This window comes from Dasypus novemcinctus, chromosome 5 (genome assembly GCF_030445035.2).
Source record: "Dasypus novemcinctus isolate mDasNov1 chromosome 5, mDasNov1.1.hap2, whole genome shotgun sequence".
NCBI lineage: Eukaryota > Metazoa > Chordata > Mammalia > Cingulata > Dasypodidae > Dasypus > Dasypus novemcinctus.
The window spans coordinates 77,963,548-77,981,365 of record NC_080677.1 but is presented as its reverse complement, the minus strand read 5'-3'; the positions used below and the strand labels follow the sequence as shown (position 1 = coordinate 77,981,365).

At 37.6% G+C, this 17,818-nt stretch overlaps 1 protein-coding gene across 1 annotated transcript in view; it reads right to left on the bottom strand.

The window, feature by feature from the left end:
• The window catches only part of PSMC2 (proteasome 26S subunit, ATPase 2), a 19,292-nt gene extending 1,474 nt beyond the window's left edge, over positions 1-17,818 (bottom strand). Inside the window, exons 1-11 of the mRNA XM_004478982.4 lie at positions 15,976-17,818; positions 12,552-12,589; positions 11,889-11,970; positions 10,893-10,992; positions 9,726-9,857; positions 6,627-6,699; positions 6,149-6,244; positions 5,294-5,458; positions 3,531-3,618; positions 588-790; positions 44-140 (exon numbers count right to left, since the gene is read on the bottom strand). Of these exons, the coding sequence (XP_004479039.1) occupies positions 44-140; positions 588-790; positions 3,531-3,618; positions 5,294-5,458; positions 6,149-6,244; positions 6,627-6,699; positions 9,726-9,857; positions 10,893-10,992; positions 11,889-11,970; positions 12,552-12,589; positions 15,976-16,045 (1,144 nt within the window). The 5' untranslated portion in view covers positions 16,046-17,818. The remainder of the gene's footprint in view (positions 1-43; positions 141-587; positions 791-3,530; positions 3,619-5,293; positions 5,459-6,148; positions 6,245-6,626; positions 6,700-9,725; positions 9,858-10,892; positions 10,993-11,888; positions 11,971-12,551; positions 12,590-15,975) is intronic.

Below are 17,818 nucleotides of genomic sequence, written 5' to 3'. Positions count from 1 at the left end.
CAACAGACAGACCAGCAAAAACGAGCAAGACTTTTCCACTTACCAGTGCTATTTGGACACAGTCGTGCTAACAATTCAAATCTAATATCTCTTTCAACACTCATTGAACGAGCATGAATCTTAAAGATATGAGTCCGACCCTTAAAAAAAAGGGAATTGAGAGATATTAAAATGAAAAAACATCATAGTTAGAAAAAAAAATTAAGAATTTTCTAGGGAGGCAGATATGGCTCAAGTGATTGCACTCCCACGTACCACATGGGACATGGGATGTCCCAGGTTTTGTTCCCAGTGCCTCCTAAAGAACATAAGCAAGAAGCGAGCTGACACGACAGGCTGGCATTGTGAACTGATGCAACAAGAGACACAAGGAGGAAACATAATGAGAGATACAACAAAGCAAGGAGTGGAGGTGGCTCAAGTAAATAGATGCCTCCCTCCCAAATGGGAGATCCCAGGTTTGGTTCCTGGTGCCTCCTAAAAGGAAGACAAACACACAACAAACAGACACAGTGAGTATAAACAACGAAGGGGTGGGGTGAAAAAAACTTTAAAAAAATTTTTTTCTTAAATGAATGCTTTCTTACCTCTAGATCAGGCAGGCTAAATTCAATCTTTCTATCCAATCTCCCTGGCCTCATCAGTGCTGGATCCAAAGTATCAGGTCTGTTAGTGGCCATCAACACTTTAATATTGCCTCGAGGATCAAAGCCATCCAGCTGATTGATCAGTTCCAACATCGTTCTCTGTACTTCATTGTCACCTCCAGCACCGTCATCAAAGCGAGCCCCTGAGAAGACAAAAAAAGTTCTCCATGTCCACTTAGGGTAACAGATACATAATCTTGAAGGACTGCTAATCTCAAATCATGTTCTCCAGCACAAGTGCACATCTCACTTTTTAGGCAAATCCTGTAAGAAAAGCCTGTGTTACACAAAACAAATTAGAAAAATGAATCTTACCTTTAAAAGAATTCATCATAATGGTCTTATTTAACATAGACTCCTTTAAAATATTTCTAAAAATCTGCTTTAGGAAATTTTGCTTTTCAAATCAATTCTGCTTAACAAAATATACATCTCGATTAGGCAACAAGAGAAAAATGCAAAGTTTAGCACTATAGTTGTGTTTGTAACATAGGAAACTGTCATACTACAAATCTCATTAAACTGCCTTTTAAAATATACTAAATCCATAATACAGTTGACCCATAACAACTTACTATCACCTCATTTGGATATACTAGTTTCTTTTAAGTCTCTCAATTCAACCAGAATAGCAAAAATATAAAAATAAATTTAAGAGCCTCCAAACATACTTTTTTATTGTAAGGTAAGTGCAGACTGCTGCATTCCTTTATTGTGTACCTTACAAAACATTTAAACTTTAAAAAAACATTTAAACTTTTGATAAAGTTTAAAAGTAAGACTCTACATACACCAACCAGTCCACAAGCGTGACAGGTTCCATTATATTTTCAAGTCATTTTTTTTAAGTTCATTAAGTTATTAGTTGACTGCCTATATACATATGGCACTTCTCACCTATCACCATTTATTAATTTGAACGTCTCAAAAATTAATGAAATAAACAAGAATTATTCCCATTTTCAAGATGAGCACACTTTTTTCAAGATGAGCAAACCAAGGCTCAAAAGTTAAAATATCTTGCTGAGATCACACAGCTAATACTATATTTCATCAATTCAAGAAGCCAACAATATTATTTTATGTACAATAAACCACCACCAATTAAATTATGCCCCAAATTGTGGGTTGATGGCAATAGACTAAAAGGCTGAGCTGTATGCTCTCACAAAAACAACAGAGAGAGAGCCAAAGGCTGTCCAATGGATCTGCTTTGGGGTCAGCTGACCAGGACTGTGCTACACAGCTACCAGGAGGGTGAGGGGCAGAGAGACGAAGAAGCCAAAACAACAAACATAGGTTACCAAGCTCCTGCGGTGGTTAGGAAGGACTCCCCTACCCCACCCCCAAGTACTAAGCTAGAATAAAACCACTGGCTCACTGCAGCCTGCTGAGAGGGATACAGAGACATCTTCCTCTCTGTCAGCTGTTTCAAGGGAAAAGGGGAAGGAGGTCGGGTGCTTTTCTTCAGTGAACTTGGCCAGCAGAGCCTGCTTTAAATCTCTGATTCAGAGATGGAACACAGGAAAGCCAAGATTGAAACACCTCCGTGGAAAGATGTGTTGACTAGTGCCATCTGCTGGCTGGTCTGGAAATTGCATGGACAAAAACAGTTGACGTTCTCTGTATCCAATCCCGGGGAGATAATCTGCGCCCTACTAGTGAGTCCCTCGCCCAATTTTGAAAACTTAAACTGGGCAATTTTAAAGTCTGGGAATAATTTGAACCAAATATCAAAGAAGGGCTGTGGAAAAAAAAATAGGAAATTAGCCATCAGAATAAATTTACCAATAGACATCAGCAAAAAATTATAAGCTATATTAGGAAACAGGAAGAGGACCCAGCCAAAAGGACAAACCAAATATCCTAAAGAGATACAGAATTTAATACAATTAATCAGTTTAATCAGTGATAATCACACAACTTTGCTAAATCAGTTCAAAGACTTTAAAGAAAATATGAATAAAAAAATAAAGGACATTAAGAAGATAGTGGGAGAGCATAAAGAACAATTTGAGAGCCTGCAAAGAAAAGTTAACAGAACCTATGGGAATGAAAGACACGATGGGTAAGATTAAAAATACATTATGACAACAGATACAGGCTATTATATACTTGCCATAACCTACAGAATGGAGTGGGAAAGAGTGTAAACTACAGTGTAAACTATCATCCATGCTATGTAGCAACACTCCAAAATGTTCATCAATTGTGATGAAGGTACACAATAACGAAAGAAGTTAGTGGGGAAAACTGGGAGGTGTGGGGAGTGGGGCATATGGGAATCCCTTACATTTTTTTTATGTAATATTTTATGTAATCTAAGTATCTTTTAAAAGTAAATAAAAAACATGTTTTTTAAAAAATTCCTTAGACACATAAAAGCAGATATGAATTGCTTAAAGACAGAATTAGTGATTTCAAAGACAGAACATTTGAACTGGAAAAGACAAACAGAAATAGAACAGTCTCTGGGAAATGAATGACAACGTGAAATGCACACTTGCATTACTGGTGTCCCAGAAAGAGAATGGAAAAGTTGCAGAAAGAATATTGGAGGAAATGATGGAAACTTCCCATCCCTTATGAAGGACAAACTGTGACCCAGTGTTTTCTTTATCACATTATTCGAAGCAGCATCCCAATTTAAGAGTTGTTAAAATGTGAAAATATATATTCTAAATGATATTAGATTAAATAAAAAGATAAAGTACTTGTCTTTGAAAAACTATAGTGCTACATATTTTTTCCTTTATGGTTTAGCCTGTGGCTCTGAAGTACCAGAGCTCATAAAAGGGCTGAAATTAAAATTCTTTACAAGTCTAACATCAGGAGAATTCTCATGAAAGCCAATCCCAAAGTTCTCTAAAATTTCATTCATACCTCCAATAGCATCAATTTCATCAAAGAATATAAGGCAGGCCTTTTTGGTTCTGGCCATTTCAAAGAGTTCACGAACCATTCGAGCCCCCTGAGGAGAAAAATGATTTTTTAAATCAGAGTTGGTTAAAATACAATAAAAAGTTACGCTTCAAATTTTTTGATATTCCTAACAGCATTCTCAACTATTACAACCTTAAGTTTTTTCAGAGACTAAAGTTTGCTACCTGTTCCATTAGATTAATTTAGAGAACTTGTGGGTTTATAGAAAAACCATACATAAAATGTAGTTTCCATATACCACCCTATTAGTAACATTGCATCAGTGTGATCTATTTGTTACAACTGATGAAAGCACATTTGTATAACTGTACTATTAATTATAGTCCATGTCAATTTAGGGTTCATTGTGTTGTGTAGCTCACTGGAATTTTTAAAAAAATTTTTATTCTAGTAACATATATACTACCTAAATTTCCCCCTTTAACCACATTCAAATATATAATTCAATACTGCTAATTACATTCATGATGTTGTGCTACCACCACCACCTAATAATCCTCAGAACCGTATTTTTTTTTTTAGATTAATTTTTTATTTATTTCTCTCCCTCTCCCCCCCCACTGCCCTTAGTTGTCTGCTCTCTGTGTCCATTCACTGCATGTTCTTCTGTGACCGCTTCTATCCTTATCAGCGGCACCAGGAATCTAGGAATCTGTTTCTCTTTGTTGCATCATCTTGTTGTGTCAGCTCTCCGTGTGTGCAGCGCCATTCTTGGGCAGGCTGCACTTTCTTTCGTGCTGGGCAGCTCAGGCTACACTTTCTTTCGTGCTGGGCCGCTCTCCTTATGGGGTACACTCCTTGCGCATGGGACTCCCCTACGCGGGGGACACCCCTGAATGGCAGGGCACTCCTTGCGTGCACCAGCACTGTGCATGGGCCAGCTCCATATGGGTCAAGGAGGCCCAGGATTTGAACTGCGGACCTCCCATGTGGTAGGCGGATGCCCTATCCATCGGGCCAAGTCCGCTTCCCTCCTTGGAACCATATTATGTAATTTTCATCTTTCTGTATCAAACAGCCAATAACTTTAAGAACTGAAGAGGTTTAATAAAGGCACCATTCTAATCAAAAAACTGGAATAAAAGTATATGGTCTATCCCTGGAATTCCTGATCAATGAGTTGGACTTTTAAGGTTTTTTTGTATTGTTTTTTAGGAGGAACTGGGAATTGAACCCGGGACCTCATACAGGGGAAACAGGCACTCAACCACTGAGCTACACCCGCTCCCTTTTAAGCTTTGGTTAGGGAAAGAAAGTATATCTCAACTCAAGCAGTTCCTTTTCCAATTACTATTTAGATGTAACTATTATATCTAAAACCTATTAATGATCAATATATACAGCCCTAGATTTATTCCCTGTTGGAATATATGTTCTAACCTTTCTCATTAGAACATAAAATACTACCCTAAAATTAAAGTACACTTTTGAATTCATTTTCTAGGCATTTCTGGGGTATTTATTTACCTTACAAACCAGATCTGTCATCCTTCTGAATAGGGAGTATATGGATTAAAACTTCTAAGCACGCCTATCCCAAACGACCATAAGGGAAGGCTGGTGGCTTTTGTGCTTCTAAACTACTGATTACAACAAATCACTAAGTAAACTTCAGGTCTCAATCTCTCAATTTTAATCTCTTTCATGCCTTACAAATTTTTCACAAAGCTACATATTGTTTGAATACAATAAAATTACTTTACCTCACCAACGTATTTCTGTACAAGTTCAGATCCAATAACACGAATGAAGCAAGCATCAGTCCTGTTAGCAACTGCCCGAGCACAGAGAGTCTTCCCTGTACCTGGTGGACCAAAGAGTAGCACACCCTTGGGAGGCTCAATGCCAAGGTTAACAAACCTCTCTGGCTGTGATAGAGACACAATTTTTACAAATATCACTCTTGTGTGTAATAAAAATAAGACTCCTTCTACAATGATATATTTAAATCAAAATTATTAGGTTCATAATCTTAATCTAATACTTAATCTAAATAAGAAATCTTACTTATTCTAATATTTAAGATTTAAACCAGACTCTCATCAATATACAATGCAAAATAGCTTTTAAAGGTGTTTCTACTATTCAGTCTTAACAAACCTATTTTTTCCTAATTAAAAAAAACTGTAGTGTTTAAAGAAAAGAACTGCTATTAAACAATTAAACATCCTACTTTTGCATTATTCTCCCAAGCCTAACTTGATTTAATCGGAGCCCATTTCTTTTTTATCTCATTAGAACACATGGTTTCATCTACACTAACCTGTATCAAATTAAACATATTCCTAAAGGCTATACCTCAACTTATTTTGTAATTTAAAATAGCAGATTGTTTTTTAAAAACATGCTTGACCGCTCAATTCTTTTTCTTGCTTAGTTCTGGAACTCACTAACTCTTCATACCTCTACTACTCTTCTATTTCCTCAAAAATTTTCACTAAGAAAAATTTTATATTTAAAAAGCTATCAATAAATAGGCAATTTCAATGTTCAATACACAAAAGACTATGACATCTTTATACAAAGAAACTTAACATGCATCAGACTCGACCACTTACATGAAGTAATGGGGTTTCAACTACTTCTCGCAGTTTCTCAATCTGTTCCTTACAGCCACCAACATCACTGTATGTGACATCAGGTTTTTCTTCCACCTAAGAAAGGGATGAAAATGTACAACATACATTCATAGGTCTCTGAACACTAGTACAAATGATCTATCCCAATATAGTAGACCCAATACCCTTAAAAAAAAAAAAAACCAGACTTATAGAAGAATTTTAATGAAACTGGAATACATTGTCCAGGGTCCCAAAACTACTTGACACAATTGTTTTGACACTAACAGTGAGGGATAAACTAGTAAAGACTGATAAACACTCTCATCGGAAAAAAAGGAAAATTTTCAACAACTCTTTGATATATACAAATCCACATATTAATAGTTTATTAGTTAAAAGTTTTCAAAATTTCTTGAGATGAATACAATTGTATTACAAAGTCATGCTATTCCTTTTCCTTCCCACAGTTTCTTACCTGCATCATGGTAACTGTTGGGTCAATCTTAGGAGGCAGTGGAATGTGAATTTGATACTTATTTCTGTCCACACTAAGAAGGTAAAAAGTCATTTAATAAGACATTCTTTAAAGTTTCAAAGTGCTTTCATGTTTACTCTTTTATTCTCAAAACCATACTTTCAACAAGAAAACATGAGATGCAGAGTCCCTACGGCTGCGCAAAGAGATATAAGAACAGCATTAAGACTTAGAACACTAAACCACCAACCAGAAGCGGCAAACAACCTACCCAACAGCAACAAAACCCTTGACTCTATGCGTAAGTGGAGATTTTAAAAATTTACTGCGATAATTATGTACTCAATATACTCACATTAATCCTAACACCATCCTAAGAAGTAATTATTGTACCCATTTTATTGATAAATAAAACTGACTCAGATCAGAGAGATTAAATGGGAAAGCAGATATAGCTCAAGCAATTGAGCCTACCACATGGGAGGGCCGGGTTTGGTTCCTGGAGAAGATGAGCAAAACAGCAAGTTAGCATGATGGGCAGGCTTGGCGAGCTGATGCAACAAAGAGACACAAAATGGAAAGACAATGAGAAACACAACAAAGCAGGAAGTAAATAAGCGCCTCTCTCCCACATGAGGTCCCAAGTGTGATTCCTGTGGCCTTCTAAAGAGAAGACGCACATACACAGCACACAGCAAATGGACACAAAGAGCAGACAGTGAGCACAAACAAGGCAGGGAGAGAAAAAATAAATAAAATTAATCTTAAAAAAAAAAAAAGGATTAAATAACACATTCAAAGGCAAAGAGAACCAGAAAATGAAGCAATGCCAGGATTTTAAATCAGGAAAGCCTAATCCAAATAAGTGCTTCCTCCAACTAGACCATGTTACCTTCAACTGGTAAACTTAACTCTCAAATTCTGCACTTATTTGAATTATGACATTCAAAGCCAATCATTAAAAAAACAATAGTGGGAAGCAGATTTGGCTCAACTGATAAGAGCATCCACCAGGGTTCCAACCCAGAGCCTCCTGACCCGTGTGGTGAGCTGGCCCACACGCAGTGCTGACATGCGCAAGGAGTGCTGTACCACACAGGGGTGTCCCCCGCGTAAGGGAGCCCCACGCACAAGGAGTGCGCCCCATAAAGAGAGCCGCCCCATGTGAAAAAAGCGCAGCCTGCCCAGGAGTGGCACCACATATACCAAAAGGTGACACAGCAAGAGGGTACAACAAAAAGAGACACAGATTCCCAGTGATGCTGACAAGAATCCAAGCAGACACAGAAGAACATACACAGCGGATGGACACAGGGAGGAAACAAAGGGGGAGGGGGGGGGTAGAGAAATTTTTAAAAAGAAAACAAAAAATAAGAGTCAGGAGGTCATCAGAGGGGTCACACTTACGCACACCTCAGCAGGACCCCCAGAAAAAGTCAAAGTAGATACAACCCTATGTACTGGTTCTCCTCAAGGCTATGGAGATCCACAGGGTATATAGTCATGGCAGATGGAAATGGATATCTGTGCCATGGCAGAGAGCCCTACTTTGGAATTTGTGCTCCTGAGTGTGACGGAGGTGGACTCAGATATGACTTTTCTACACATGCCTCTTCTGTCACGTTTACTGAACCTGTGGTTGGCACTAGGGATGGTCCATACTCAGGAGACTTGAATCTCTGGACTGCCCATGTGCCAGCTGGGCCCCGAGCCTGAGCAGAGTGGCAACTCCTACTCCCTGTTTCATTGGTCTTACCCAGGTCAGCTAAGAGGGAGGTGAAGATGGTCAACCACCACACCAGGGAATCAAGAGTGCCTACAACTGTAAGCAGAGGAATTGCATCCATCACCCATGTACAATCTAAGCCCCCTCTTGACCTAGAGGTGGAGGGGACATCGCCATTCCAGGGTCCACAGAATAGAGGAATAAGATATGGACTAGAGTGGACTTACTGATATTCTGCTATAAAACTATTGTGACAAGTAACAGAAGAAATTTTAGCATCAAGGTGGATAAAGTGACCACAGTAGTTGCTGAGGGCAGGGAGAGGGAAGTAGAGATGTGATGTGGGGAAACCGACTTGGCCCAGTGGTTAGGGTGTCCGTCTACCACATGGGAGGTCCGCGGTTCAAACCCCGGGCCTCCTTGACCCGTGTGGAGCTGGCCCATGCGCAGTGCTGATGCGCGCAAGGAGTGCCGCGCCACGCAGGGGTGTCCCCCGCGTAGGGGAGCCCCATGTGCAAGGACTGCACCTGTAAGGAGAGCCACCCAGCGCCAAAGAAAGTGCAGCCTGCCCAGGAATGGTACCGCCCACACTTCCCGTGCCGCTGACGACAACAGAAGCAGACAAAGAAACAAGATGCAGCAAACAGACACAGAGAACAGACAACCACGGGAGGGGGGGGATTTAAATAAATAAATAAATCTTTTAAAAAAAAAGAGATGTGATATGGGGGCATTTTTGGGATTTTGAGTTGTCCTTAATGATATTGCAGGGTCAGATGCTGGACTTTATATATCCTGCCATAACCCACTGAATGTACTAGAGAAGAGTGTAACATACAGGGTAAACTATTATCTATATGGTGCAGCAGTGCTCCAAAATGTGTTCAGAGTGCAACGAGTGTGCCGCAATGATGAGGGAGGTTGCTGGTGTGGGAGGAGTGGGGTGGGGGTATACAGGAACCTCTTATATTTTTAATGTAACATTTTTTTTGTGATGTATATATCTTTAAAATAATACAATTTACAAAAATGATGTGGTGGGGGGTGGGAAGTGGGTTATATGGGAACCTCATGTTTTTTTATGTTTTTTAATATAACATTTCTTGTGATCTATTAACTTTAATTTTTAAAAAATTTAAAAAAATAAAAAATAAAAATAAAAGTAGATAATCTGGAAGAAAAAAAAATAGTTCATTGGAGGTAGGTGGAGGTTTTATGAAGCAGATGAAGAAAAGGATGTTCAACCATAACACATTACTAAATTATCCCTTGATATTCAGTACATTCATTCAAAACAAACAAAGCCAAGGATATGAATGTGACATAGTATGTTTAATAAAAAAGAGAGTATTTATTACAAAGAGAAATCTTACCCAACTCTCATTCCTTCTTCAATGTCAGTAGGTGCCACCTGATCACTGAGGTCCACTACAAACTTGGCAAACTGCTTCACATTGATAATGTACTTTGGGTCTTCCGAATCAGCATTGATAATCTTTGTACATCTAACACAGCAAAAGGCTTGATTAGAGTAAGGAATCTAAACCACTAATAATGAATTCAGGTAACTGGATTCTCTCCTGGGCATGCAGTATACTAATGGGCAGGTATAAACTAGAACTCCAGAAACTGGGCCACTGTTAATGATCCCTTTCTATAGAATGTGCTCAACCCAAGGGCCCATGCAATTTTAGCCAACCTTAGAATTTTCAAGACATATTCCATTGGAAAATTAACCCCAAATATTTCACCTTGAGAAGTTCTCTAATTTCTTGACTTCCATAATTATTCCTAAATCTTTAATGATACTTCTATGTTAAATTGCCCCCCTTTTTATTTTCCCTCTAAGAAGGCAGACACCTTGTCTTATACAGTTAATTAATAAATGTGTTTTCACTGTTCCCCGAATTTATAAATGCATTTTTATTGCTGTTGCTACTTTTGTGTGTGACCTGGTTAAGGTGAATATTTAATACTGTTTTCATCATACTAAATATAGTCAACTCCCTTTCCTCTTCTGTAGTTATGTTCCTACCAAAGAAAAACAAAAAAATACAGCTCATATTAGAGAGATGCTATATAAGCTGTAACAAAGAATATAGGGAAATACAAAATAACTTCTGAGATAATGCTTACAGTTAGAACTGAAAGTAGGGTAAAGAATGCTTTGTCCTCCCTGCATAATTGTATGACAGGATTCTGCTTTCTGTTATAAGCCAAGGTCTACTAGGAAAGTACCTCTGGAAATGTTTCTTTGCATGCAACTATATATATAAGAAAAAATAGAAATAGGATTAGAAGGACCAAACTATTAACAGTAGTGTGTCTGAGAAAAGGGCAATGGGAGTGCAAGATTGGGAAGGAGACTTTCATATTTTGCTCTATATCTTTATGTACCATTTTAATCTTTTACATGATTATATCTTCATGTATTTCTTATTTAAATTTCTAATACCTAAAATTTTAACCTGTGACTTTTATATAAAGCTTTATTTACTTATAATTTAGAATAAAAATTCTTTATAGAGCATTGTGAATACCTTGCAACCTGTAAAGGTTGTTCACTCTGGAGTGTTTGCTTATCTGCTGCCAAATCCCAGAGGGCTGGTGGGGCAAGGCCAGTGTCAGACTCTTTAATACCTACATAGAAGATTGCAAAATTCATTGAAATGTAGTATATCAACCTAATACAGTTTCTCAAGCTCAGCACTACTGATATTTTGGCCTGGATAATTCTTTGTTGTGCAGGACTATCCTGTGCATTATTGGATGTTCAGCTATATCCCTGACTTCCAACCACTGTATGCCAAGAGCACTCCAAGTCACTACAATCAGAAATGTTTTTAGACATTGTCAAATGTCCCCTTGGCAGAAAAATCATCCTTTATTGACAACCACTGTCCTAAAGTAGTTGTCACAACAAAAAACTTTAATTCCATACTTGACATTTTTGTGCAGGTTAAATATTGTAAGCTTCACCATTTAAGTCCCAAGAAAAAAAGTTTCCAACTACCAGACAATAGTCTAATTATTTCAAACAATATGATGTAAAATCATAGTTTTATTCAGTAAAAAGTTTTTACCTTATTGTTTCATCAATTGTAACAAAGGTACCAGACTAATGTAAAATGTTAATAGGAAAAACTATTTGGATGAGGGAGGGAGATATATGGAAACATGTACTTTATGCATGTTTTTTCTGTAAACCTACAACTGCTCTAATTTTTAAAAAGCAATGAAAAAACAAAAAAATTTTTTTACTTGTTTACTGAACTGGGCTTTAACTAATAGAAATATTACTTGCTTAGAGCTTGAAATGTTGATTTCTAACTGTATAAATATTAAAGCTGGGTTGTAAAAGGTAGTTAAAGAGACTATGAAATGAGATCCAATTTCTTAATAGAAAGAAAGAATAATACTGAGTTTTAAAATGCATAATTCATGGAAGAGTAAAAAAACATGCTTGTACATTATTTTAATGATATTAATATATTACATTTAAGGAGAGGTAAGGGGAATAAAAAAAAAACACTTACCAGTGAGCTCATTAATTTTCTTGAGAAGCTGTTGAATGTCATCTTCAACCTGCTTGATCTGCCTAGAGTAAGTGCTCTGACCCTAGGAGATAAAAATCAGTTTAATTAGAACATCAGAAGAGCAACTATTTATTAAATTACACATGAAAAAGAACTTTAAACAGTTATAATCTTAATAGCTATTACTGTCTGAAAGTTTGTGAAGTCAAAGTAGAGAGATGGAGTATATCATTTTGAGAAGCATTCCTGAACTAATACCCACCCCCCCCAAAAAAGACAACCCACCATTATGCAAGATAATAATTGAAAATTGTATCTGAAATAATCCAAATCTAAATGCCCATTTATATGCATTAAACTTTCCATTTCAGATATAATTCAGATGCCTATATTTTAAATTATTTGTATAGATTATTTAAATATCTTTCAATATAGTATACACCTAAATTACAAACAATATAAAAATGATCTATAAGTTTAGTCATGCTAGACACTTTACTCTCTGATCTACTATAGAGAAAAACTTTAAGTAGGTAACTTTTCAGTGAAGAATACTATAAACTGCCAGACATCTCTTCTAACTATTTTGGAGAGACAATACCAAACAATAGTTTTTATTTCAATATGAAACATCTACCTTTCAAAGACACTGAAAGGACTTACATAAGTTTTCAGCAAGGCAATATCCCCCTCATCCAGAGCTAAAAGAAGAGATAATAAATGAGATTTAAACAAAAGAAACTGAAGCTAATCAGCTTTTTTCCATTCAATTTAAATCATATTACTTGAGTGCTAAAAATTGAGCAAAGTCGTGGTGATTTACAATCATCAAATAGTTCCTAAATTCAAAGAACTTATATCTAATTTGGGGGAGGATAAAAAAAGTACATAACATTCATGATCACTTATTTTATATACTTTATATATTACATATATATAAAATGCATCCACCAAGGATCTTGGTTAAATAAATTATACTATATTCATACAATGAAATATAATGCAGCCATTGAAAATGGTAACACAGAACAATGCTTACACGTATGGAAAGATATCCAAAAAACACTGTTATGTGAAACAGATAAGTTTAAAAAAAGCATATATAAGGTACATATAAATTTTTTTGTAATAGAATTATTTAAAATGGGGAGAATGGCCTGAAATGGTGTTCAAATAAAAAAGTCATCTCTCGATGTAGAATTTCAAAGGATTTTTACTTTCTTCTCAGCATATGTGTGTATATTTATATTTTTTTCAATCTGAAAAGGCAAACTATTTTCACAGAAGAGGGGAGACTTTAAAAATAAAAAATTTTTTTAAAAAGCATACTTACATAACAATAGCCAGACCAGTTTAGGTGAAACATAGTATACATGTTAAGGAGTAATAGGAAATTAGGTAGCTAGTAGTTTGAGACCCAGGGGAGGTAGGCCATAAATGCCTGAGTGAGGTAATAAGAGTAACTGCAGGCCTTGGTATTATATTATTAACAGACTTACAATCTTGTAAATATAATTATTTCTCCATTACAGAAAAGAAGAACTGAGTTTCACTCAAATTAAGTGACTTGACCATGTCTCAGAGCCAGCAAGTAAGAGGCAAAAAGCTAAGATTCAAACTTAGGCCTGACTCCAGAGTCTTTTAGGCAGTGAAAGCGTATTTATAGGATGTAAGGGAAAAATCTCATAGGAAAACAAACACATGGATGAAACAAAGTCCCAGAGGAGAGGGAAGGAGATTTGGCTCAAGGGATAAAGCATCCGCCTACCACATGGGAGGTCCGAGGTTCAAACCCAAGGCCTCCTGACCCGTGTAGTGAGCTGGCCCATGGGCAGTGCTGATGTACGCAAGGAGTGCCATGCCATACAGCGGTGTTCCCCGCATAGAGGAGCCCCACACGCAAGGAGTGCGCCCCATAAGGAGAGCCACTCCGTGCAAAAAAAGTGCAGCCTGCCCAGGAGTGGGGCCGCACACACAGAGAGATGACACAACAAAAAGACACAGATTCCCGGTGCCGCTGACAATACAAGCAGATGCGGAAGAACACACAGCAAATGGACGCAGAAAGCAGACAACAGGAGGGGAAGGGGAGAGAAATAAATTAAAAAAAAAAAACAACCAAAATCCCAGAGGAGAAAGCGATAAGACCAAAAACCCAGACAGGAAGGTTAGACTTGACAAGAATTGGTATCACCTCCTCTGATGCAGACTGAAATTTTAAAAATGGAAGATGACAGAGAAGGGAATTTCTGCGTGGCTTCTTAATCTGCTCAGCAAATAGGTACACTGTGGAAGAAGAAAAAGTCTGAATAGGGAAGCAAGAGGTAGTACTGACTAATTTGATGGATCAAGAGAGGTCAGGTCAAAGTTTAGTGGCAATGAAGCAAAAGTTGTGATGGGAGGAAAAACAGAAAGTTTGACATTTTAGAAGTGAAGCAATTTCACATAATACAGTTTAATAGTGATGACTTCCTTATGTGCTGAGGTGCAGCAATGATTGGAAGCATGAGAAATGAGGTGATCCAGTCACCACAGCTGCTAAAGACTGTCAAAATGGTGTGACAACAAAAATAAAGAGCACAAAAAATAACGAATTTGAAAAACAAATGATCTGGGTTCTAGTCCATATTTGATACATAATCTTGGAAAAATCATTTCATCTCTCTGAACTTCGGTTTTCTCACTTTAAAGTATATACTAATTTTATCCTCACAATGTCGCTGTAAAAATAGACAGTACAGATATTAGTTATAACTGAATCAAAGGGATAAATTTATTAATATATGTACAGAATAACATACCCAGAGAAACACACTGACTATGCACAGATCAAATGCTAAATCTGTTACCAAGTTTTCCCAAAGATGACTTGAATACCTCCGAGGTTTCCAGTGTCCTAAAATATTTCCAAAAGAAAGAGTGGAGTATGGGATGAAGATAGAAAGGAAATGCTCTTACTTTGGGGGTGCGGGGGCAGGAAGATGGAGATGGAGAAGAAAAGGTGCTATGAGAGGTTTAAAGTTGTTTAGAAATGGAAAAATAAGGAAGGGAGGACACCATATTAATGTTTAAAAACATGCTATATGGAATAAAAGAAGAAAATAGTTGTTTATAAAGATGATACTACAAAAGAGGCTATTTGGAAGAAATCATGTCCGAAGATTGTGTGCCTATCTGCGACAACTGGTACATTCTCTATGGAGAGCAATTTAGCAATGTCCTTCAAAATTACAACTCCACTTCTAAAATTTACCCTTCAACTCATACTTGTGCATGTAAAAGTTATACCAGTGAGGTTATTCATTGCTTTATAATGACAACAGATTGGAAGAATCTAAATGTCCGCCATTAACAACTAAATGCATTATTGTACAGCCATATAGTGGGACACTATAGACGCAGAGAGAGAAAGCGACACAAACAATGACTATATGTAATTATCCTTTACATATAAGATTTAAAAATAACAAGATGTAGATATACAGCACACATTTGTATAAAAAACAAAAGGAATACATATGTAAACTGGCTGGACATTCACAGAATACGTCTAGAAAAATATGCAAAATGGCAATACTGGTCCCCTCCGCGGAGTAGGATGGAAGACTTTTCGATGTATTCTTATCTTCCGCCTTTTGAATTTTGAACCAGGTGAATAATTATCAAGTCATATGAATTTTTTTTTTTTAAAGAAAGTTATGTCTCAAGATCCTGGCTACGTAACTACAGCACCGAGCTGTCACACTTGCGGGAGAGTGGACAGGAAAGAAGAACGAGGTAACCAAACACCGCTAGGCAGGGAAACTTTTCAGGCCTGCGAAGCCAAGCAGTGTGCGTGACTTTTTCAAAACGTAAACGCTAGGAATGAATAAAAATTTCTATGAAAGGGAAATGAATTTGTAACTTGGGAGTGGGATGAGGGAAGGATAGAAAGCAGGCAAGTAAAGTAAACCCGGCTGCTCCTTGGGATAAATCACCAGGGACACAAAAAGGCCAGAACGCCGCGCCCGGAGCAGGAGGCTAGCCTCCCCTCTGAGGCCAAGCCTGGACCCGCCCCAACCCCGAGCTCCTGCCTCTGTCAACAGACCTCGAATGGGCTTGTCGTCCTTCTCATCCTCTTTGGTTTTCCGCTGATCGGCACCGAGGTAATCCGGCATTTTAAGATAGTCAAGTACCTCAGCTCCTCAGTGATTACACAGCAGCTTCCTCGCTTCCGGTGGTGCCCTGCTTTCCTTTCCCCGCCGGAAGTGAATCCAAGTCCCGCGGGCCCCTTTACTCCGCGCAAAAGAAACGGAAGAGAACCCCGGGGAGAGCGCGTCCCGGCTTCGCCCTGAGTGTCCAGGTCACGATTATGGGAGCAGGAACTAGTAGAAGGGAACGTCTGTCTGCCCATGGCTTTACACATCTCTAGGTTCTTTTCGGCTCCCAGAACAACAAACTCCAAAACCAACCCTGGCTCAGTCGCTGAGTTTAAATCCTGTTTTATTCATTTATTGTCCTGCCTTAGGTAACTTTTTGAAATCTCTCAACTTTTATTTGCCGTTCACCTCACAGGATTGTAGAGGCAGAAAATAACAGTTTTTGTGAGGTACATAACATTCGATAGGCTAGGTAGTGGCTAGATCTTCAGTCAAGGTAAATAGTTGTTCATTAAGGTGATGTTAACACGGCGTGGAGATGGAAGTGGTTTCGAAATTTGATCCCGTTGTCAAAGAAAACTGGTGTCATCCGCGAATAAAGGAAAGGTGCAGATTTCGATAGAAAAAAGAGTTTGAGAGAAGATGAAGAAAGGACCTGAGATTTAAGAGACATCTGTAGACTTTAGAAATAAAAACACCTACGCCAAAGTGTTGTGAGAATCGAAGGGGAGAGGTGTGAGGGAAAAAAAATTACTGATGTTAAGAAAGTGGAGTCAGATTATGTTGTATTTTAGCGCCTGTTTTAACAGTGATTGCATTAAAAGGGAAGAGATTTTTGAGGGAGATGATCAGTTTTTTAAATGTCAATTTTGAAGTGACGATTTTGTCAAGCAGCAGATAAACAGACCAATTACTTAACAGCAAAAATATACTCTTTAGTACATTTAAATCATGTAAATGTACTAAACTCCCAAATTATGGCGCTGTTTGCCAAAGAGTGGCACATCAAGTCATATATTCCCAGCCTGTTCCAGATACTGCTGCTGAAGAGGGGGAGTGTGTGTTTTCACCCACCGGTTTCCCTTTGCAAGTTCTTGCTTTTTGCTTCAGTCATAGAAGTAAGATAGAAGGGGTATTAATTGATTATCTTATAGCTAAACAATGAAGTCCCAAAGTGCTGTGCTTAATATCTTGAAAGAACATTTCATTAGAGCAGTGTAAAAATATTGCGGGCCCTGGATTAGCTCGACCTAGAAAGGTGTTCCTTCCCCAAATATTATGTGGACTAAATGAGATGATACAGGGAACTTAGTAATAGCACAACAAATGTTAGCTGCTATTATTATTTAGGTAAACATAAATGCATCACAATTTATGAATAGAATTCTCTATAGGTGTATAGACTTTTCCAATTTTTAAAACTTTATTTTGAACATTTAATAATTGAAAATATAAATGGTTAAAAATTAAAAAGAAAATAGTTGATACACTTATTGTTAATACTGTTCATAACCTATCTTTATGTTTTATTTATACAAATAGAGGTTACTGGAAAAATCATGATTAGGTTCAGGCTAACACATAAAGTAGTAGGGACTTAAAAATAATACAGAAGTTGCTGCTTTAGAAAGAAATGTTCTACATATAGCACCTGGATGAGGAAATTAATTCTTTTTATCGGGAATTGGTGAGTCTAGGAGCTGTTCTTTCGCGAGCCTTGATCTCCAGCCGGATCTGAGTCAGTGTAGGAACAAGACTGCCGCACACGCTGGCGGCGGTGTGGGGTAGGAT